At 41.5% G+C, this 23458-nt stretch overlaps 2 protein-coding genes across 9 annotated transcripts in view; both read left to right on the top strand.

Moving 5' to 3' along the window:
• The window catches only part of atosa (atos homolog A), a 114549-nt gene extending 108675 nt beyond the window's left edge, over window positions 1-5874 (top strand). For 6 of the 7 annotated variants that reach the window (XM_080214391.1, XM_080214389.1, XM_080214386.1 and 3 more), the window contains one exon: window positions 3039-5872. In XM_080214391.1, the coding sequence (XP_080070517.1) occupies window positions 3039-3192 (154 nt within the window). In that variant the 3' untranslated portion in view covers window positions 3193-5872. Of the gene's footprint in view, window positions 1-3038 lie in introns of all 7 variants that reach the window. The other variant, XM_080214390.1, reaches the window with a different exon arrangement.
• A 4101-nt stretch (window positions 5875-9975) lies between these two features.
• Window positions 9976-23173, top strand: LOC145359463 (cAMP-regulated phosphoprotein 19-like). Of its 2 annotated transcripts, none has more exons than XM_080214020.1 (3): window positions 9976-10080; window positions 18359-18481; window positions 22247-23173. In XM_080214020.1, exons 1-3 carry the CDS (start codon window positions 10021-10023, stop codon window positions 22415-22417), a joined length of 354 nt encoding a protein of 117 aa, XP_080070146.1. In that variant the 5' UTR covers window positions 9976-10020; the 3' UTR covers window positions 22418-23173. The 2 variants fall into 2 exon arrangements, with proteins under 2 accessions (XP_080070146.1, XP_080070147.1); XM_080214021.1 differs by lacking the exon at window positions 9976-10080 and adding an exon at window positions 10093-10258.
• Window positions 23174-23458: the final 285 nt, after the last annotated feature.

Below are 23458 nucleotides of genomic sequence, written 5' to 3'. Positions count from 1 at the left end.
TTTATCTCTCCTCAGATGTTGCCAGACCTGTTGTGTTTTTCTAGTATTCTGTTTTTACTATAAAGGAAAATCCCTATTAGGAGATGGGTATGAACATATTGTGGTTCAAGACTTCTGCTAATTAAGTTGACTTCTTGTGTGCATAGTGTAATATGTATTGCATATTATGTGCTATATTCTACCTGCAATATTGTAACAAAATTGGTAGATGGAGATAGTGTCACAGTCACCTCACTATCAGAGGAGATATCAAGATGTTTAAAAAAAAAATCTTAAATGCATATAAATGAGTGCCAGAAGCTTACAGACAGAAGTTTAGAAATCTGAGGAAGGAACCAGGTCAAACAAATGTAGAATTTGAAAGAACAAAGTAACTTTGATAGCTGGATAAGAGCTTTGAATGGAGAACAAACATATGCTCTTAGGGAAACGGTTATCTTGGACTTAAAAGTTCACTGCCTGAAGTAGTGAGAACCCATTGGAACAACAGAGGGTAAAAACTGTGAGATTGACAGATGATTATGAGTTAATAAATCAAGATTTGGTTTTTGACATCAATTTGTGATGAATAGAATCCCTACAGTGCAGAAGGAGGTCATTCGGCCCATTATGCCTGCAGTGATCATAATCCCACCCAGGCTTTATTCCCGTAACCCCTCATATTTATTCTGCTAAACACTCTGACACTAGGGTCAATTTAGCATGATATCTTTGGACTGGGGAAAAGAGAAATTCTCAGGTGATAAAGGCAAAGGGGATTTTGTTGGAGATAGAAAGGATAGTTTAACTCAGGTTAAAAAGGAAATATGAAGGTGGAAGTAAAATAAAGTATTGGATGTTTTCATTGTAATAACGTGGACATATGAAATTTCTGTGTTGGTGGCTTAAGAAAACCACTGAAGATAGATGTGGTAAAACAGGATAAGCCAGTGGGGTTTGTTAAAATGATAAAGATTGAAGCTAAAGAGGTGCAAAAGAGTGTACAGCCTGTTCAGGGGTTGGTTGATGAGCAACTACCAGATCTCTTTCAAGAATTTATAAATGTGTACAAGTAGATAAAGAAGTTAAGATCTTGATATAAGGGAGCAAGTCAGTCTTTAATGGTGAGAGATAAAGATACGTAGTTTGGAAGGTGTATTGCCCAGAAAAGATGGTAATATGTGGAATTCTTGGTAAAAATTACAAAAGGTAAAGTTGGAGAGTCAAGTGAAAATTGGAGGAGTAAAAGATACAGGGATACAGTTTACCCTAGTAATGATATGGTTGGATCATGGGTAAGAATGATGCCCACTGTGGTTGAAAAGCCAGAAGAAAATCATATCCTGGGATATTTCCTAACTGTGGTAACAGATCACAAAGTTGCACATTGAGACAGGAGGAGAAAGGTTGACAGAGAGCAGTCTCTCAGTGCTTCTCAGCCGGCGGAGTAGGCACTAGGGGCCAGATGACCTACTCCTGCTCTTAGTTCTTATGCCATTATGTTCTTAAATGAAAGAGCAAAGGTAAGGAGGTTGAAGTTCAGTTATAAGAAACAATTTTTGACATGATGGTTCAAAAAGAACAAGAACAGGTGGAGGGCGAAGTGGATATCTTTAGTTCAAGAATGTTGGCACAATTATAACAGAAAGATGTCAAGATAAAGCAGTTGTATCAGAAAGCATACACGTCTCACTGAAATGACCAAATCACTGATTGATGTGCTAAAACCTCAAAGTTTCTAACACACTGGACATGAATTTTGTAAATACAATGACATCAAAAAAGATTGAATGAGAAGTTACTCAAAACGTTGTCCCCCTTCAGTGTAACCTTGCTGCTCCTGTATTGGAAAATATTTTTAATCATATCTTTGTTCTGAATACAAAGCATCAACTACCTGATATTTTGTGACTGGAATTTGCATTTTTCTATCCAAATCTTAATTTTTTGGAAAGCTGGCTGCTACATTCAGCACCATTACATTTCCCTTTGTACAACCATTGGTAACCCAAAATGAAAGTGAACTTGGAATGACAAAAGCTGAACTGAAATGATGGGCAGTAGTGTAAAAACTGAAAATTCAACAATACATCCTTAATTCATCAGTTGTCCGCTTGTGTAGCTCTAGAGGGACCATCCCTGCATAAAACACCAGTAGTCATGACTTTGCTGACTATTAATGCACAATGGACGTCATTAAGGCAGTCCCAACTCCAATTTGGTGTGAGGAAAGGAGGGGAGACAAATATTATGGAGTGAATTTATCTGACGTGATCCCATATGTACATTCAGTCAGGTCTAGCTAGACTGATGTTCTGCAAGTCTATGATGAAAGCAAAATACTGTGGATGCTGCAAGTCTATTACTTAGCCAAAAGGTTCAGCTGTCTAGACTTGATGAAAAATAGACCAAAGGCAAAAATAGTTTTGAAGTTGAAAGACACTCCTCCCAACAAGATGCAAAATGGAAAATATGTTTTTCATACAGTGCATCTTGTGACTACTCCCTTTTTTAGAGCAATGCAGTTCTTCCATCAGAGCAATTTCAGTGGCATTCCAATATTGAACTTTAGTAGAGAAAGACTTGCATAATTCTCAAGACCTTGAAGGGAATCACTTTGCTTCTATCAGTTACGAATTGATTGTATTCCATTTTAACTTGTTCTGTTCGAGGACTTTTTATCAGACCACTGGAATCTTTGCATTGGACCATCTCAGAACAGCTCCGCATTCACTCAAACTTAATAGCTAACTGATGTGGGCAGGGCCATAGAAAAATGCAGGGGTCGGTGCAGTCAAAGTTGAAATGTAGTGGTCAAGTTGACAAATGCATTTAAATGCAATTCTAGGTTTATTCACAAGAGTTATTGCATTATAAAAGTCAAGATTGAACTCCTGTCGTGCATAGAAGAATGAGTGCGAGGTCAGTCCACCTCCATGTTACAAAGGGGAAATTTATCTATGTTTTCCAGTAGGTGGGCAGGCAAATTAAATATTTGGTCTTTTGGTAATAATGTAGGCTCGAATAAATGAATAATGGGAATGTTTTCTTTGTTCTAGGTTCCAGAGTTCAAAATCTGGAAAGATCTACCTCCATAGAGATGTCAGACTCCTTTTTTCTCGAAAGTCGATGGAAGTTGATAGCGGTGCTGCATATGAATTAAAATCTTACACAGAGATTCCAACAAATCCTCATTTTTCAGCACGATGTTAGCAACCTTTGTATTGTTTAGGACTTTTTTTTTCCTTTTTTTTCCTGGAGAATGGCACATGTTCAGCTAATTAATGGAAATAAAATAATGCACAATACATGATTGTGAGAATTTATTGGTACTAGTCTCTTAGAGCCCCACAACCTATTAGACAGTGGACCAGTCTTGTGTAAGTGTTTTTGAATAAATTCCCTTGTACTTAAAGCGAGCAGTAGACTGGAATGAAAACCATTTTATCTGTACTGTTACAACAGAGTCACAAACCACTTTATTGGATGTGTTGCAATAGTAAAAACCAGAAGTAGTTTAGTGTTCAAACATTTTTATTTTATTTGTCTTTTTATTTAATATTTAAATTAATGTTTCACTTATTGCACAGGTAATTTTTTTGTCCTGTTTAGTGTTATTATGTAGCAAAGTTATGTAAGATCATACTCTGTATTTCTTTTGACGTGAATAATACACAAATATATAAAATATATGTAAATCTCTGTGTCTTGTCTGTCTGTCCATGACTGTGTGTGTGCGGAAATATTAGGTTTTAATTGGTGTGTAAGATTCCAGTCTTCTCGCGCTGTCCCAAAATCATGCTTTCCTGAACTGGCCTAATACTGTAGTACAGCAGTTTAAGCAATTGTTCTCTTCCCCCTGCCCCCCAAAGGCACTGACTTACGCTGGTGTACAATTCCAGGGGCATCGACAGACCTCCAGTCCCATGCCCAAGTAGTCATTTTTCATAAAGAATGTCCTTGGACAATGAATTTTCAGGCTGTTTGATTGTGGAGTGTGACACAACTGAACATTGCATTTTTCTTGTCAATTGGTCAAACATGACATTGTCCAAGAAGTTTGCTGTAATGTCAGTCATTAATAGGTAACTTCCATCAGAAGCACATGGCCACTGATGGAAATTTATAAAAATTGGCTGTCTTTATACACCCATCGTTAACAGATATCAGTGTCAATCATCATCTTTATGTTCTCCCGCAATACTACAACAATTTGTACTGATATAATATCTCTAATGTAGTACATGATCCAATACATTTTTCAGTAGGAGAATTAGGGAAGGTAGCACATTAAGTTACAGACCAAGATGTGGATTCGAGGAAACTTTAGTCAGTGGGAAAGAATTAACAAGCAAAAAAGCTTAAGAAGAAAGTTCCAAAATAAAAGGCATAGAGGGATTCGGTATGAAATGAGATACAGACTTTGCTAGTTCCCATTTATGTAGAGTGGAGCAAGGAGGTCTATTAGCCAAGTATTGAAGTTGAGCCTGAAGGTGACAACATAAACAAGAATTTCATTAGCAGTGGAATAGAGGTAGGGGCAGAAATGGTTAATAAACCACTTTAGTAATGGTTGGGGTATGTGGCTTGAAGCTTGGCTTAGAATTAACTTTGTTACTGAAGTTGTTGTATGCCATAGTTTAGTTTGAGCAAGATGCTCAAGGAGTTGGGGTGGACTTCTAGCAAAAGTTGAACAGTGTTGCTTTGGATTTGCTGATGTTTGAAAGATGCTCTGATCAAGAGAGGTAGAGCTGTGTACCATTGATGTACTTCTGGAAGATGGGGAAGTGCTTCCAGATCATGCAATTGAAAGCCGCATATAGACTGAACGGGAATGGCTCAGAATGGAACCCCATTACACTTACATGGTGACTGGGAAGATGAGAGCTATGTTAATGCAAGCAGGAATGAAACAAACTAAGGATTGTTTGAGAATGGTGGCCCCAGAAGAGAGTTGGTGGAGAGGATGGAGTGGTTAATCGTGTTGAAGTATAGAGGTGAAGAGGAATGATGTGTCTCAGTTGAACCCTCAAATAGATCTTGGTGCCACAAATAGGATAGAAACTGGATTGAAATGATTGTATCTGTGAAACTGGAACAAAACAAGTTGAAGTGGAATATAATCATAACTGATAGAAGCAAAGTGATTCCCTTCAAGGTCTTGAGAATTATGCAAGTCTTTCCCTACTAAAATTCAATCTGGGAATGCCACTGAAATTGCTCTGTACACATGGGAGACGTGTACAGAGCTGGGTGTGTGTTCAAGAGATGTTGAAAAAAGGATGTTACAGATGAGTGGTGGTCAAAGAGGTTAGGGATGTGGATTTTAGAGTGACAATCATTTTGAAAAGTGGCAAAACTGAGGAAAGGAACTGATTGATAATACAATGGAGCATTTAGCTAAAGAAATGCAGTTGCTTAGCTGGGATTTGGTTAGGAATGAGGGGAGGAGGTAGATCATATAGAGAATGTGAGAAAATGGGGGGCCTGGGGTGAGATACTTCTATTGATAGATTGTAAAAAGGTTGTGCTTGAACTTGTATCTATCGTGAAGGGTGGTGATGGTGGTATCTCTGTCAGGACCACAAAGCGAACGTGGCAACTCTGGAAAATGGAGAATTGAAAACTTCATCATTTTTTGAAGCTGTGTGTAAAATGACTTTATTTAGACAAATATGAATTTGAAGAGAATATAAAATATGCAGTGACAATGATGGGAAAACTGTTCACCCAACATGCACAACTTAGATTGTTTAAATAGTGTTTGCATTATTGTTCATTAATGAAAGTTAACAAATGATGTAATCTTATCTTGAGTTTCATCATGTGATTTCCATGGATTCATTAACCTGCTATTGGTAATGCCCCAGGAGACACAACAAAAGTAGTCTGAAAAAAATTGAATTCTGGAAAGTAAAAATCGCTGAAAAAATCCAAATACTGATGTTTGTGTTTATTGAAGGGTGACTTGTTTATTACTGTCTAAACAGTGAAAATATACACAGCGATTAAAATACAATCATGTAGTCTTAATTGAAGTGTTGTTGATATGGGGCACAGCCTCAAGATAAAGGGGAGGCGGTTTAGAACGGAGTTGAGGAGGAACTTCTTCACTCAAAGGGTGGTGAATCTCTGGAATTCTCTACCCGTTGAAGTGGTGGAGGCTGCCTCGCTAAATATTTTTAAGAAGCGGGTTGATGGGTTCTTGATAAGAGAGGGGATTAAGGGTTATGGGGAGAGGGCGGGAAAGTGGAACTGAGCCACAACAGATCAGCCATGATCTTATTGAATGGCGGGGCAGGCTCGAAGGGCTAGATGGCCTACTCCTGCTCCTATTTCTTATGTTCTTATGATATACCTGCACACACTTCAATATTTGGCAGCTATGGTATCACCAAACCTCTACACTTTTTGTTATCAATACATATGCAATTAATAATCACATTCCTATACAATTATCTAGTTGAAATCAATTGGAATACATTTTGCTGAAAATCCACCAGTTCACCGCTGTAACTCCAGCTAAAGACTGGTGTAGTCAAATGGAAGATAGTAGCCCAGTTGCATCCCTAACATTTGTTGGACCCTCTGTCCCCTTACAAGGCAAGTGCCATCAGATTGGAATAAAGTGTGGGGACCCAGGCTTTACCTGGTTCAGCTGTGATACTGTGTTTCAGCTGGCCTGTATTCCAATCGATCTGAGGCTCCAAACAAGAGGGAGTCCAGTGCACAGAACAATGAATGTTCCTGAATAGAGTATTATACTTCTTCATGAGGGAACTAAGAGGGGTATAGTGCGTACTGCCACGTGAGGTCTGGGCAACTCATCCCCTCTCAATAAGCAAAGCAGGAACTTGTGTTCCCGTAATGATAGTTGTGCTGCCTGTCTCATGTCAATTAGCTATTCTTCCATTAATCATGTGAATTCTGACAACTTCGCTGGAAGTTAGTAGATTGGACTAATAATTGGAAAACTACTAGAATATTATTATTAGGGAATTGGTAACAGTAACATAATAGTGATAAGTCTCTTGCATTTGCTTTTTATTTCAGATTTCCTACATTAACTGTTTATCCCTTTTCATTTGTTCCAATAGTGGATGGCACAGTGGTTAGCGCTGTTGCCTCACCACCAGGGACCCGGATTCAATTCCAGCCTTGGGTAACTGTAGAGTTTGCATGTTCTCTCTCCATCTGTGTGGGTTTTCTCCCACAATGCAAAGATGTGCAGGTTAGGTCAATTAGTCATGCTAAAATTGCCCTTTAGTGTTGGGGGACTAGCAGGGTAAATACATGGGGTCACAGGGATAGGGCCTGTGTGGGATTTTTGTTGGTGGAGGCTTGATGGGCCAAAAGGCTTCCTTCTGCACTGTCGAGAGTCTATGATCTTTCTTGTCTGCTGCTTTGATCTTTTCTGGGTCTTTTCACTGCCCTAATTTTTTTTGTAGCTTCTCAATTTCTTTTGCTGCCTCAAAGAAATAATCTTTGAACATCATACATAGGTCCCAATATAACCATCTCCTGGACATTAAAGACAGGTGTCAGCATTTCAGGCTCCTGAGCTCCAGCTGTTGTTTGTCATTCCATTTTCCACACAATGTTTATTCCTGTCAATTAACTAAATGGTGCAGCAGTATTGTAGCACAGTGGGTAACACCCCTATCTCTGGACCAGAAGCTTTGGGTTCAAGTCCAACACCAGGACATGTTGGCCATGGAAGGAACATTCATAACATTGTTCAACAGGCTGATAATAAGGTCAGGAATCCTTCCACTATTTCCCCGACTAATCCCTAAAGGGAAAAAACGGTGTTGGGTGTGATGATACACCAAAAAAAACCCAAAGGTCTTTATCTGGAACAAGCTCACCTTTGTTCTTCTCAGCTGCTGATGGACCTGCTGCACGTGTTTAAGTTTAATTCCAATTCTCAGCATTTTCAGGTTGCTTTCTTTCTAATTGCCTCTTCCACTCCTGATCTCCATTTCACAATACCATATACCTGTACTGAGTAGATGAGAGTCTGTTAGTTACAAACTGACTCGTCAAACCAGTTATTGCCACACATAATGTTGTTGAAATTGCATTGCATCCTGCAACCCTACAAGTCCAACGATTGTCTTGTGAATAGAGTAATGATATAGTATTATCTCTGCTTGCTCACCATGCAATTTATCATTCATAATTTGCTGCATTCCTATTAGCGTTGTTCATAAGTCCACACATATGGCACAACGGTTTAGAACGCAGTCTGAACATTTGTGCAATCTGGTTTAGAATTTGATGGAAAGGGAGGAAAATTCGACAGGAGAAAACTTGGTATATTACTTGAGACTAAGTTTTCCATTCTAACAACGATTTCAGAACTTAGATGTGATACCAATCAGGAACATTAAATAGGCTTCAATAACAACATCTATTTAAATTGCATTTTTAAGATAATAAACCATTCCAAGGCATTTCAAAGATTATAATGAGGTAAAATTAGACACCAAGTCAAGTAAGGTGACATTGAGGCAGATGGCCAAAAGCTTAGTCAAAAGAAGTAGATTTTGAGGAGTCTCTCTCGACTGTAATCTCAAGTGGATGTAAAGGATCCTATTTCACTAGTTTGATGTGGGGGAACCATTCAAGTGGGTAGGGGTGGCTAGAGACCCTATGAAAATAGAAAGGGACACTGGGAAGTTGTGCAGGTCTGAAATACAGGCTTTTGATGATGAATCTGCTATCCCCATTTGCACATTGAAATCCATCTATATGCTTCTTTACTTGGTCCATTCCCATCGCCTTGTACCATCTTCTTTAACCTCTCCTGCACCCCACCCTTTCACAGACCTTCCCCTTTGACCCTTTCTCCTTTTTTCCCTTAAGCCCCTGTATTGAACTAAACCTGTTGCTTCTCAAACTTTTTCCACTTCAGATGAAAGATCACTGCCCTGAAACATTAGCTGGAATTTTACTGTCCCCCTCGCCAAGGAAGAGCGATGTGGTGGCACAATGGGTTAACACTGCTGCCTCACAGCTGCAGGGACCCAAGTTCAATTCCGGCCTAAGGCCACTGTTTGTGTGGAGCTTGCACGTCCTCCCCGTGTCTGTGTGGGTTTCCTTTGTGTGCTCCAGTTACATCTTTGGACTGTGGGAGGAGTAGGTTAGGTGGATTGGCCGTGCTAAATTGTTACTTAGTGTCCAAAGACATGTAGATTAGGGGATTAGTGGGGTAAATGAATGGGGTTACAGGGAAAGGGCATGGGGTGTGCCTGTTTGAGATGTGAGGAGAGTTGATGCAGACTAGATGTCTCTTTCTGCACTGTAGGGATTCTATGAAATCGGAGGGAGTGAGGGATGGACTGTGGAAAAGTCTGTTGACCTCAGGCAGGATTTTACAGTTTTAGGATGAGCAAGAATGTAAAATCCTACTCATTAACTCTGTTTCCCTCTCCTCACATCCTACATGATCTGCTGAATATTTCCAACCAATTATAATACTATATTCTACACCCTCTCCTTCCTTTCTCCTCTAAGCACTCTATGAACAGTATGCCTTGTCTGTATAATGCACATGAAACAATTTTATCTGTATGCCAACACATGTGACAATAATAAATCAAATCCTTCTTCCCTAAGTACTCTGAACGGTATGCTTTGTCTGTATAGAGCACAACAAACAATACTTTTCACTGTTTCCAATACATGTGACAATAATAAATCAAATCAATAATTGAATGGGAAGGGGGAAAACTACAACTCCCATAATGCAATGTGTATGACGTCACCAAGAGGCCGTTGCCCAAATAAATGAAATATTAATCTGAAATAAAGAATAAACAAGAACCATTTCAAGAGGAATGTATCTGAAAGAAGATATATTTTAACGGGGGTTCAGGAAGCAAAATGCCGGTTTAAACAAAAGCAGGGTATTTTCTAGAACAGGGTGACGTTATAAATGTGGGTGGGCCAGGGGCTGGGTGACGTCGTGCGCGTGCGCGGGAGGATAGGCGCGGAGGGATACGGTCTCGTTCACATCGTGTGACTGAGCTGGCGGCGATGTCATCCAGAAACGAGGCGGTAAGGCGGCCCCAGGAATCTTCGGCTGAAGAGCGGCAGGTAGGGTGGAGAGCGCGGGGCTGCAACAGGCAGAAGCAGTGGTCCCGGCGCCTTCAGGCCCCAGCGTGAGGGGCTGCCGTCGCCTTGTCAGAGTCCAGACGCTGGACTTGGAGGGACCTGACTGAGCTGAGACGGAGGGAGAGGCTGCAGTGCCGCCGCCTGCTCCCATGCTGCTGCAGTAAGAGACAGCACTGCACCAACTGCCCACTACAGCTCCTCTGGAGAGGGGGAGGGGGAATGAGAAATGAGGGGGATAGGGGGGAATGAGGGAGGGGGGCAGCATATTGGGGAATGAGGGAGGGGGGCATCTGAGGGAATGAGAAATGAGGGAGGGGGACATCATATGAGGGAATGAGAAATGAGGGAGGGGAGCATCATATGGGGGAATGAGAAATGAGGGAGGGGGGCATCATATGGGGGAATGAGGGAGGGGGGGATATTTCCCTATGGGGGGGATGAGAAATGAGGGTAGGAATGGGATAGGGGATGAGGGAATGGGGGGATATGGGGCAGGGGAGGGGCGACGGGGAACGGGGGGATGTGGGACGGGGACGGGGGGTGTGGGGGCAGGGATGGGGGTGGGGGCAGGAGGGGGGGCGGGGATGAGGGGCAGTGTGGAGGGAATGGGGGGATGAGGGGCAGTGTGGAGGGAATGGGGGGGCGGGGTGGGAAGGGATAGGACCAATGCTGAACCCAGAGTCAATATTCAGGTAAGTGCATCTCCCATGCCCAAGGAGAGAATACTCTGTGCTTCTGTGCTGCCACTAGTTAACCAGTGACAATCTAATTTTGCTCCTGTGCTACCTCATCCATCCAGCTCTCTGCAGCGCAATTGATCCAGTCACCAGCTGGAAGGTGAATGAGGGTGGATGGGAGAACGGGGAATGAAATGAAGCATCAACGTGCAGGCTTGCATATGTGTTGGTTTGTTTTTTAATTTAAATTCACTCTATCAGTTGAGCTGATTTTTGCTGGTGCGTTGATACTGTACAATGTGCCCAAACATCTGTGTTCTGTTATAAGGTGCCTTTTTTGCTGCAAGAGAAAAACTTTTTTACTTGTGGGTTTTTTTTATTGGGTTCTCTCTTTTACCACTGTCTGGTAATTAAAGATTATGTATTTTTGGTCCACTTGTAAAGAGCAGGTCAAATTCAACTTGTTGCTGCCCCGTTGGTCCCAATAATCTCTCCCAATTATTAGTGAAATGTTCAAAGGTCTTGTCAAGCAGTGCTATCTAATGGGTTCCCCAATAACCTGCTCATCAATGCTTTTTGTTTTGTTTCTGACAGAGCCGCTCAGCTTCAGATTATAATACATCCATGGGCTGAATGTGAAGAAGTGGTGAGATGACTCAGTATGATACCAGGAAGCTCTAGGAAAACTGATTATAAGGCACATGCCCCAGTGACTGGTATCATACCAGGTCATAAGAGGGCATGCTGCCAGGGGCTGGTGTCATACCAGGCACAAAGGGAGATAGATGGTTATAGGCCAATCATGGCTCCAGAATTTTACTGCATGACATTTCAGGACAGAGTCCTGGGTGTAATTTTCAGCTGTTTCAATCAATGATATTCCCTCCCTCAAGGTCAGAGATGAGGTTGTTGGCTGATAATTGCAGTGTTCGGCAATTCCTCAGAATGAAGCAGTCAGTTGCGCAAGACATGCGCATCTAGGCTTGCGCTGATAAGTGGCAAGTAATATTTATGCTGTACAAATGCCAGACAGTGGCCACCTCCATCTTGAGAGCATAACTAATACTCTTGCTGTTCAGTGGCATTGCCATTGCTAGACTCCCCACTATAGATATCCTGAGGGTGAGTGGGTTGCTTTTTTAATAACTGGAATTCTATGGTGTGTACTTCACCCTGACTCCAAAGTTTTTCTACCATTTACAAAGTGCAATTCAGTGCATTTTGAGGTACTCTTGTGGTGGTGAGCTGTCACCTCATACCACTGCAGTCCGTGCGTTATAGGAAACAGTGCAGTTGGGAAGGGAATTCCAGGACTTTGACCCGTTGACAGTGAAGAAATGCTGTTGTAGTGCCAAATGAGGGTGGTGTGTGGCTTGAGGGGGCGGGGGGCGGCAACTTGCAGGTAATGGTGTTCCCATACGTTTACTCTCCTTGTCCTTTAGGTGGTAGAAGTTGTAGGTTTGGAAGGTGTCGTCGAAGGAGTCTTGGTGCATTGCACCTGGTAGATAGTATACACTGGTGTAGGGAATGGATATTAGAGGTGGTGGTTGGTGTGCCAAATTCAGGCAAGTTGCTTTTTATATGACTATATGGTATTTATATGACTAGTTTAGTTTCTGGTCACTGGTAACCGTCAGGAAGTTGGTAGTGGGAATTCTGTGATGGTAATGCCATTGAATGGCAAGGTTAGATGCTTTCTTGTTGGAGATGGTCATTGCCAGGCACTTCTGCGGCATGAATGTTACTTGCTCCTCATCAGCCCAGCCCTGAATGTTGTCCGTGTCTTGGTACATATGAGCACGGACAGCTTTAGCATCTGAGGAGTCATTAATCGTTCTAAACACTTCTGACAGGAGGCTTGGTTATTCATGAAGCAGCTGAAGATGGTTAGGCTTAGGATTCTGATCAATTCCTGAGATGATTCACCTTCCAACAACTACAACCATCTTCCTTTGTGCGAAGTATGACTCCAACCAGTGAAGAGTTTTCCTCCAGTTCTCATTGACATCAGTTTTGCTCAGGCTTCTTGATGCCCTGCTTGTTTAAATGCAGCCACACAACTCAATCCTGGGATTAATTTCTTTTGCCCATGTTTGAACTAGGGCTATAATGAAATCAGAAGCTGAATGGCATGGCAGAATCCAAACCGTGCCAGTGAGCAGGTTTTTTCTGATTAAGTGCCATCTGATCATGCTGTTAGTGACCCCTTCCAACACTTTGCTGATGATCAAGAATGGACTGGTAACTGGCCAGGTTGGTTCTGTCCTGCCTTTTTATGGACAGGACATATCTGGGCAGATTTCTATATTACTGGGTTGATGCCAGAGGGCACAGATTTAAGGAATTTGTAAAAAATAATCTGGAGCAATATGAGGTTAAATTAATAAATTCTCAATGTGAGCAACACCAGTAAGGCCAATATTTGTTGCTCATCCTGGGTCGTCATCAAGATGGTGGAGGTGAGTCTGCTCCAATTGCTGAAAGTCCATCTGGTACTGTTGGTCCCAAGAAGCAGTGCAGGAAATGTTTCTTGAGCAGCATCTCAAACCTGTGACCTCCACTCCCTAGAATGCCAAAGAAGCATGTTTGTGTAACCACTGTTGCCTCTGTCACAAACTCCCCTCACTTGGACCAGATTTGCAGTCCCTTTATTGTTGTGTCAAAATCCTGGAGCTCCCCACCTCATGACGTTCTGCGGTTGGACCAGAATCACCTCCACCGTCTTGTAGACAACTAGGGATGAGCAATAAATACTGCCTTACTGGTGTTGCTAACATTGAGAATTTATTAATTTGGCCTTGTATTACCTCAGATTCCTTTGACAAATGTGTTCTCTGACCCTCCTGTTTCTGGAAACACTAACTTTTACTCTCAAAGGCTCCATGATGAGTATGTCTATCAAATCTCACCACTTTTCCTGTTATAAACCAGTTTCTCTAATCTGCATAACCAGTCTTTCATTCCTGGTACAATTCTATTAAATCTTCTTCACTGTTTTGACATCCTTCCTAAAGCAGGATGCGCAAAATTAAATGCCATATTTCAGCTAGTCTTTTTAACAGGCTTCTTAAAAAGACTTTTTACCAGGTCTGTTTCTTTTTAAAAATGTACCATTTCATTTATATTGTCTCCTCATCCTTCCCACCAAAATGAATTGCTTTGCACTTGTTAAATTTCATCTGCCTGGTTCACTTGTCTGCTTGGCAGTACTTAATGATGGCAGTCAAGGGGGTCTTGTCTGAAGAGCCCTGCGTGGCCTGCTGAATGAAGTACCAGTAAGGCACTTAACTTGGCAGTGGCCAGCCTTCATAGATCCATTCACTGGAGTGGGTACAGTTGTTTTTGTCTTTCTAAAAGGTAGACAATTACACGGGTAAGATGGGTATAGAGGATATGGGCCAACTGTGGGTAATTGGGACTAGTTTAGGGATTTAAAAAAAGAGCGGCGTGGACAAGTTGGGCCGCAGGACCTGTTTCAGTGCAGTAACCCTCTGACTGAGGCACAGGTGAGTGATGGCAGGGGAGAGGGGGGATGGATTGCAAGGAGGATTTGACAGCAAGCGTGGGGATTGGCTCTGTGGTCCTGCCACCCTGATGGATGGTCCCTAGATCAGACATTGATTGCCTTTGAATGAGGGATCCCTCTAGGGAACCTGCGAGCATTATCGATGGCTTGCTTTTCAGGCCTCCTGTGTTTTTGGATTTGAAAGGCCAATTGTGGGTCTGGGTCCGTTTAGGCGTGCTCTCCGCGGATGCGGCGGATCAGCTCGATGTCTTTGGGCATGATGGTGATTCGCTTGGCGTGGATGGTGCACAGATTGGTGTCCTCAAGCAGCCCCACCAGGTAAGCCTCGCTGGCTTCCTGCAGGGTCATGACGGCCGAGCTCTGGAAACGCAGGTCGGTCTTCAAGTCCTGAGCAATCTCTCGCTCCAGGTGCTGGAAGGGCAGCTTGCGGATCAGTAGCTCGGTGGATTTCTAGTCGTGGCGGATCTCCCGCAGAGCCACGGTGCTGGGCCAGGGGCGGTGAGGCTTCTTCACTCCGCCTGTGGCTGGAGTGCTTTTGCGGGCAGCTTTGGTAGCCAGTTGCTTGTGGGGAGCTTTCCTGCCAGTTGACTTGCTTAGTGTCTGCTTAGTTCTATCTCTTCAAACGCAGCAACTCAGAATCCAGGCCTCCTGTGTGTAGCAGGACAAGGCCCTTCAGTGGGCATTAATGGCAGAATTGAGGGTCTTAATTAGCAGCAGGGTGGAAAGACTGTTTACAAGCCTTCCAGCCACTGGACTCCCATTAGGACACCAGTGGGATTGACAGGGCTCATTCCTGCCTGATGAGATGTGCCCTTTCCCACCAAACGTGCCGCGGAGATGATGCGCGTTCCACGCCTTGTCTTTTTGAAGTCATATCTTCGTCACAGTTGACTACCATTTTGTTGTCTACAAACTTGATACCAACACTGGCTCCTAGGGGACGCTGCTGCACACTTCTTCCAGGAAAACTATTGTTCCTTGCTTTCTGTCCCTTCGTCAATTTCACAATTATGCAGCTGCTGCCTCTTTATTCTCTTGAGTTTACATATTGCTCACAAGTCTCTCTTTCTTTCATGGGAGGTAGGCTTGCTGGTAAAGGCAGTATTTATTGCCCTTGAAGCTGGTGCTAAGCACTTGTGCTGTGTAGTTTTTGTGGATCTGGAGTCTCATGGGCTAGACTGGGCAAGGATGGCAATTTTCAACCCTCGGACATCAGTGAACCAGGGGTTTTTATGACGATCCAGTAATTTCATGGTTATGATGACTGCTGCTCGCTTTTTATTCCAGATTTTTAATAGATGGAATTTGAATTTGCCAGTTACCAGAGTGGAATTTAAACTCATTAGTTCAGACCACTAAATTACTAGTTACTAACATAACCACTACACTGCCAAACCTCATTAAATTATCTTTTGAACTCCATATACGTAAACCACATACATTTATCAGTCCCTCTGTATTACTTCATCAGAGATCTCCAAGTCAGTCAAACACAATTTGCCTTTTAACGTGTGTTGACTTCCACTTAACCCATATTTTCCAAGTGCCAATTAATTGTCTCCAAAAATAACTAAACTATTATTTTTCAGGCTAAGATGGCCTCTTTATTCCCCAACCAAAATGTCACCTCACTATTAATTTGTCATTTATAGAGCCGTTTACCAGTTTTTGTCTTGCACTTTGTTGCAATCCTTCTCAGTTTTAGTTACACCCTCCCCAGATTTGATGTCTGTGATATTTAATATTGATTTGCCTTCAAAGCAGAAGTATATTTATAAAATTGGTACGGTGGGTTCAGCCCTATAGAAAACAGCTTCTTACCTTCGACCAGTCTGACTAAGTGCCTTTAAACCCTTAATTTATTCCCTCTTTATAGACAGATTACATTGCACCATATTAATTCAAATTTGATAGTTGGGCCACTTGCTTTGCAAAATATAATCTGTTTCAATGGCATTTCAAGCTAGGCACCTATTTAAATTTTCAATTTGTTTCAACTTGTGATTCTATTCCATCATAATTTGGCTATACGAATTAAACTATAATTTTTGAGCTGTGGAACATAACATGTTTTTCCAAACTTCTGTGAAAGTCCTAAAATCAGTTTGGTAGCAGTGGAATTAATTGCTCGCCTTAGTTGTTGCTGAATGTACTGCCACCTCTGGGTTTTAAAGTGAAACTTCAAACTCAAACTAGTGCTGCAGTACAACTACCACTGTAGATGTGGGCATTCTTAACAAGACTGCCTTGTTCCCATCCATCTGCAAACTGACTCAGTTTTGTAGGCAACATGCAGCACTGACCAGAGTAAGGAAGCTTCACTGTCTTTATCCAACCAAGGTGCAGGATGATGAGACCAGTTTCTTGAGGTCCTCTTTTCTTGATAGAATCTCCAATTCCAGGGTCACAAAACTGTGACTTTGTGCCATGAGATTTAAAGTAATTGGCAACAAAAAGCATGTTCAGGTTCAAGTGAAGCTTGTGTAAGGGAGGTTGGCTGTTATCTGAAAACTGCGCAGGATTGTGGGGAGAGCCAGTGCAGACAAGATGAGCTGAATGGTCTCATGCACTGTAATGTTCCTATGACTTTTTTAAACTATGGGGCAATGCAAAGAGGAGACAGGCCTCTGGTTTATTTACCTTGGGGCTTAAACCTCATGTTGGCACTAATCTGATTCCTATCCCAGCTGCCTGGTTGACTTAGTTAACAGGTCTCTTTATTGGTTGGTTTCATAAAGAAATAGAAATTGAAGTTGTATAGCGATCCTTCTCAATAGACCTGATGTCTTGGTAATGGCTGTAGAATCAGATGGTACACAGTGTCAGTCTGGGACAAGGAGGAAAGCTGGAATGTTTTATATATGTACTTGCTTTCTCACTCTGAAGCAAAACTAAGTCCAGAGCTTGTTTCATCAGGTCTTTTGATTCATTTAGTTTGGGTTGGAGGGCCGAACATCATCATCTGAATTGTGGTTATTTTTCTGTTTTCTCAATCAGATTATTTTGACAACTGGAATTCATTCATTCACCTGGCAGATGGAGTATAATGTTAGCAAGTGTGAGATTATCCACTTTGGCAGAAATAATAGGAGGGATTACTATTTAAAGGGCGAAAAGCTGTAGCATGCTACGGTGCAAAGGGACCTGGGGGATCTTGTGCATGAGTCGCAAAAACCTAGTCTGCAGGTGCAGAAGGTGATCAAGAAGGCAAATGGGATGCTGGCATTTATAGTGAGGGGGATAGAATATAAAAGCAGGGAGGTCTTGCTGCAACTGTACAGGGCACTGGTGAGGCAGCAACTGGAGTATTGTGTGCAGTTTTGGTCGCCGCACTTGCGCAAGGATATTTTGGCCTTGGAGTGCAGAGGAAGTTCACTAGGCTGATACCGGAGATGAGGGGGTTGGACTAAGAAGAGAGACTGAACAGACTGGGTCTGTACTTGCTGGAGTTTAGAAGGATGAGGGGGGATCTTATAGAGACATGTAAGATAATGAAAGGGATGGATAGGGTAGAGGTTGAGAGATTCTTCCCGCTTAGAAAGGATAGCAGGACTGGAGGGCACAGCCTCAAGATAAGGGGGGAGGGGGGCAGTTTAGATCGGAGTTGAGGAGGAACATCGTCACTCAAAGGGTGGTGAATCTCTGGAATTGTCTGCCCGTTGAAGTGGTGGAGGCTACCTTGCTAAATACATTTAAGTCATGGGTACATAGGTTTTTGACAGACAAGGGAATTAAGGGTTATGGGGAGAAAGCAGGAAAGTGGAACTGATCCACTTCAGGTCAGCCATGATCTTATTAAATGGCGGGGCAGGCTCGAAGGGCTAGATGGCCTACTCCTGCTCCTATTTCTTGTGTTCTTATTCGACAGGGGTCATTCTCCACTGTCCAAATATATTTTAATGGCTGATGGTGTGCACCATGTAGGTGGTGATGAGACATAACTAAATTTTGTGATGCAGATGGTGATTTTTGAGAAGTTACCATAAGAGTTATGATCCAATGGTGTTTGAGCTAGATATTGTTCACTGAAGTTTTTTAATTTCTGTTTGCTTTTCAGGAAATGGATGACACAGTGATCAGTCCTGAAAAGGCTGAAGAAGCAAAACTGAAGTTGAAGTATCCGAAGTTGGGGCAGAAGCCTGGTGGGTCAGAGTTTTTGAGGAAACGCCTACAGAAGGATGTAAGTATTTATAAGAAATAATTTTACATCTGTGAACCCTGTAGGTGTTCTTAGATTATGATCTAAGTTGTATGTTCTTGTATGTTAAATATATGATTAGTTGTATATTATATGTTATACTGCTGTATGTATACCCATTTTATCCAAATGTCTTTAAAGTCATATGGTTATTTAAGTTTAAGTTCATTAAATCTAATTGATAATGTAGTAAGCAGATATGGGAAGCTGGTGGCGTAGTGGTATTGTCATTGGACAAAACCCAGAAATTCGGGCTATTGCTCTGGAGACCTGGGTTTTGAATTCAATAAAAATCTGCAATTGAAAGTGTAACGATGACCCTGAAATATTGTTGATCTTTAAAAACCCATCTAGTTCACCTTCCTTTAGGGAAGGGCAAAACTGCCAATCTTAACTGGTCTGGCTTCAATGTGACTCCTGATCCACACCATGGTTGACTCTGAAATGGCCAGCGAGCCAATCGATTTGAGGACAATTTGGGATGAGCAATGTGTTTGTCCAGCCAATGATGCCTACATTCCATGAATGAATACCAAACAAAACCTAAAGCAAATCTGCTAAACTAAGATTGAGAATTTGATAGCATGTCTGTCTCTTTTAAAAGAGAAATCTCTCCAGAATTTGCAATACCTTTTCAGAAGGAACTCTGATTAGCCTTGTAGATAAGATGTTGCATTCTTGTTGCAACCTTTTAATAGTGGTTTAACCACAACTTGTTTCTTTTTGTGTTCCAAATTCTGGAGTTCTTTGCTCCCTACAGTTTTTATAAAAACCTATAAATTATTTGGTGACTCTCATCTTGTGTATAATGTCTGCACATTGCAAAGATGCAGTAAATGTTTTAGCATTGTGATGATCTGCCTGAGCGCATGTGTAATGGTTGCTTGGTGGTACTGAACTTTTAGTGATGTGAAAAAAGACGTGCTATTGAAGTTTTTCATCTTGCATTCATCAGGACAGAGGCAAGAATACCAAATTTTAAAAGGATTTTAATTGCTGATTTAATTTCATTTAATACTGCATGAGAAAGGGACTATTGGTTGAGGTATTGCTGTGGAGAGTGCATCAGGGAACTGTTCCCCATGCTTGTTAAAGTCAGAAAAGACTCAAGGTAGGCACATGTTCTTTGTGCTTGAAGAGGACCGGGATCTATAGCCTTTAGCAAGTGTATTTAATTTGAAATTCGTACTCTTGCATATGTTTTGTTAAGTGCAAAGCAAAAGGCTTTGACGGCATGTGTCTTGTAGTTGTAGTAGTAGTTGTTTGTTCCTGATCTTTTAATGTTATGGGCTGCAAGCACCATATATATAAGCACATGTGCAGTGAGACACTCGTGTACAAAATCCAGCAGTTGGGATTGAGTTCCACTGATGCTAGTCTGTCTCACTGTTGTTACACACCTTTAGTCAATGCAGATATCTGAATTAATGGCTGAAGGCTGTAGATTCTTGAGCTACCAGAATTTTGCTTGGCCTGCTGTCCACAGGCATTGTGTGCCTTTCAACAAAATTGCTTCCTCATTTGCTGGAAGGAAGTTGTGTTCAAACAATCAGTAATTGCAACAAAAAGGTCTAGAGATACAATTGATTCACTCAGAGGTGGTGAGTGTCTGGGACGAGCTGCCAGAGCTAGTGGTAGAAGCGGTACAATTTTGTCTTCCAAAAAGACTTGGACAGTTACATGGATAAGATAGGTATAGAGGGACGTGGGCCAAATGCAGGTAATTTGGACTGGCTTAGTGGTAAAAACTGTGTGGCATAGACAAATTGGGCTGAAAGGTCTGTCTCCATGTTGTAAGCCTCTAAAACTCTGACTCTAACTTGCATCTGTTTTTCGGGGACTGCTAAAATGGTTCATCTCAGTGAGGTAATGGCCTGGTTCTGACATTTTCTCTATAGGGAAAATTCTGTTTAGAAAACGTCTGAACAGGGAAAAATACCTGTTGATCTTCCTGTTTCTAAGCAGTTGACTAATTCTGCTAAAAATGTTTATGGATTCTTGCTGTGGTCCCCATTTTAATTACTAAATATATTTTGTCAACTTCAATTTGTGCATTCTCATTATTTTTCTCTGCCCTTTGGAAATAGTACATTGCTCATCACCTTACCTTAACTCCCCTTGATCTCTGCAACCTCGCGCACTTCTCCCATTTGGGAAGGAAAGATTGAAACCTTTACTTATCTGATCACTCCAAAACCAAGTCATCTCTGGTGACCTGATGAATCCACACTCGCATATTTTTCATTTTTCTTATCGGATGCTCAGCTACAGAATGACCTACTTAGCAATGTATTTAGTAACTTAATCTTATTTTACACCTTTTCCAATAGAAGCAAGATAATCTGGCTTGTAATTATCATCACATTGTCTGAATTTGTGTGTTAGACTTGCTGCCGCAGAACCATTGAATCCCTAGTCATTTAGCCCATTGAGTCTGCACTAACTCTCAAAAGCAGGCCCACCCCACCATTCTATCTCCATAACCTTGTGGCATTTACCTTGGCTAATCCATCTAACCTACACATCTTTAGATTGTGGGAGAAAGCCAGAGCACTTGAAGTTCATGCAGACACTGGAAGTGTGTGCATAATCTTGAGTTCTCTGAAATATTTCTTTTCAATTTTGCTAATTAGTCACTCTTCCCTTATTTCCTTGGATTATATTTTTTTATTTCAAAAATTAATTTTTTGACTTTGCATGTCCTACACTAACTGCTCTACATCCACCACCTGAAATCTTTTATAATTTCCTCATTTGACATCAAAAATTGCCTCCTTCATCTTTGTTACCAGATTTCTGACTGTCCTCTTAGTACTGATCTATCCAATAGTATTTCTTTTTAATTGGACTCTTATTTCGCTAATTTTCCCCTCAGCAGCCTAAAAAGAACTTTAATATTTGGCATTCATATTTGGGTCCTATAATCAGTGCTTTAATTTTTTAAAATTATGTTTTAGTTCCTTCCATCCATGGACAGTCAGCTTACTGTGCTTTTTTTTTACTGCATGCATTTGATTTGTACCCTTCCATCTGTTTCGATTTTAAAATGTTTCCCGCCATTTTGATCTGGGCATGATTGTTTTGTGCTGTCCTCAGTATTTGCTTTTCCCTTAAACCTTTCCTTCTATTTACCTAGTTTTTAAGTATATTTATTAGTGTCTTAAGTAGGCTTACATTAACACTGCAGTGTAGTTACTGTGAAAATCCCCTAGTCACCACTCTCCAGCACCTGTTCGGGTACAGTGAGGGAATTTAGCATGGCCAATGCACCTAACTAGCATGTCTTTGGAGTGTGGGAGGAAACCCAGCAGACACTGGGAGAATGTGCAGACTCCGCACAGACAGTGACCCACGCTGGGAATCAAACCCAGCTCCCTGATGCTGAGAGGCAGCAGTGCTAACCTCTGTGCCATTGTGTTGTCCCAATTAGGTTGTGGTTAATTCTCTCCCAAGTGTCAATTAGTCTAAACTTTTGGTCTCTCTCCCCCTCACATGTTTTGATTGATAATAATGCACCATCTGTAATGTTAGGTCAAGTGCACATGTGCCTTTTGGATCAGCAGCAGAAATTATTGTTTTAATTTGTAAAACCAGTTGCAAAAGGGTGTTTTACAATGCAACAATGAAATTATTGGTGTGACTTTCCAAATTGACTGTCAGGAGCTAAACTTTTAATGGTAATTTTGATTGAGGGTTTGAAAATGGGATGATTGCTTCAGTGCAAACTAATTCTGTTTTATGTTGCAGCCAAAGTACTTTGATTCAGGAGATTACAATATGGCTAAAGCTAAAATCAAGAACAAGCAGCTACCAAACAGTGGAGCGGACAAGAACCAAGTGACTGGGGAACATATTCCCACCCCACAAGACCTGCCTCAAAGAAAACCTTCTCTTGTTGCTAGCAAACTGGCTGTCTGAGACCTCATGAAGAATGCATAAAACTCTTGTCATTCCTCTTTCTTGCTATTTATTCCTGTGTTTTAGCTTTTTTCCCCTTGTACCATTACATCATGACTGACAGCTTAGATAACTAGTGCCAAGCTGTTGTTGCAAGAAAGTCCTTTAAATGCAAACTGAGGACCAGCCTGAGATTTCAAACTATAAACGTGCACTGATGACTAGGATTTTGATGTAAAAGTAGGAAGTAGTCAATTACAATACTGAGGCACAAATGTATATATAGTTACTTCATGTAGAAGCAGTCCCATTGAGTATTTAACATTTTTACAGTTTCCCATAAATTTGTGTAAAGATAGTTTAAAGTCTAGACTAAATTGGGTAAGTCTCTGATTGTTTCTCTCTTTTTCCATGCTCTTGTGTGATGCTGATCTTAACATTGCAATTAACCATCCTTGTGGATGTTAACACTAAAATGGAAATAGCATGTTTGAAAACCAGGATAGCTGGCTGCCCATTCCTCAGCTAATATTGAGAAACCTTCGAGCTTTAAACCTATTTAAATGTCTGTTAATTGGACAATATTTGTCCACTCACACAGCCCTCCTGGAGGTATTTCAATTAATGACCGTGCCTCTTGTATTTCTGAATGGTATTGATTAAAGATTGGTAGGTTAGGGCTGTTGTATATCCAAGGTGATTGAAATGTGCATGAGCATAGACTGTGCAGTCACTTTGTGCCATTTTTTTTTGTAAATAAAATAGTTTTGGACAATATGTGCTAATTGCTGCCTTGAGCACTGGGGAGTTCTTTGCAATTTGTTGCTACCTATCTTGAGCTTGGCAAATTGACTGAGATCTCTGCACTGTTGGAGTTTCCCTGCTGTAGTGTATTTCCAAGTGCCCCAGACATCCCTGGGGTAAGTTCAGCTGTCACCTTAACAGCAGGCTGACAGTGCTATCAGATGTGGGTGTTATGGTGAGACTTGTGGTGCCTCACAATTGAAATCTTGCTTTCAAACACTCAAATTAGAAGATACTAATTCATGAATGTCCAGTTAA

The sequence above is a fragment of the Carcharhinus amblyrhynchos genome, chromosome 28 (genome assembly GCF_965287045.1).
Source record: "Carcharhinus amblyrhynchos chromosome 28, sCarAmb.v2.hapA, whole genome shotgun sequence".
In the NCBI taxonomy this organism is placed as follows: Eukaryota; Metazoa; Chordata; class Chondrichthyes; order Carcharhiniformes; family Carcharhinidae; genus Carcharhinus; species Carcharhinus amblyrhynchos.
Note: the sequence above shows the minus strand (reverse complement) of the source record. Positions and strands in the feature narration are given on the sequence as shown.

Bases quoted from the DNA above. Each gene is read 5' to 3' on its own strand.
- LOC145359463 (XM_080214020.1), top strand. From the start codon at position 10,021: ATGTCATCCAGAAACGAGGCGGTAAGGCGGCCCCAGGAATCTTCGGCT. The intron at 10,081-18,358 runs GTAGGGTGGAGA...TTTGCTTTTCAG, and splicing joins CTTCGGCTGAAGAGCGGCAG to GAAATGGATGACACAGTGAT. The intron at 18,482-22,246 runs GTAAGTATTTAT...TTTATGTTGCAG, and splicing joins GGAAACGCCTACAGAAGGAT to CCAAAGTACTTTGATTCAGG.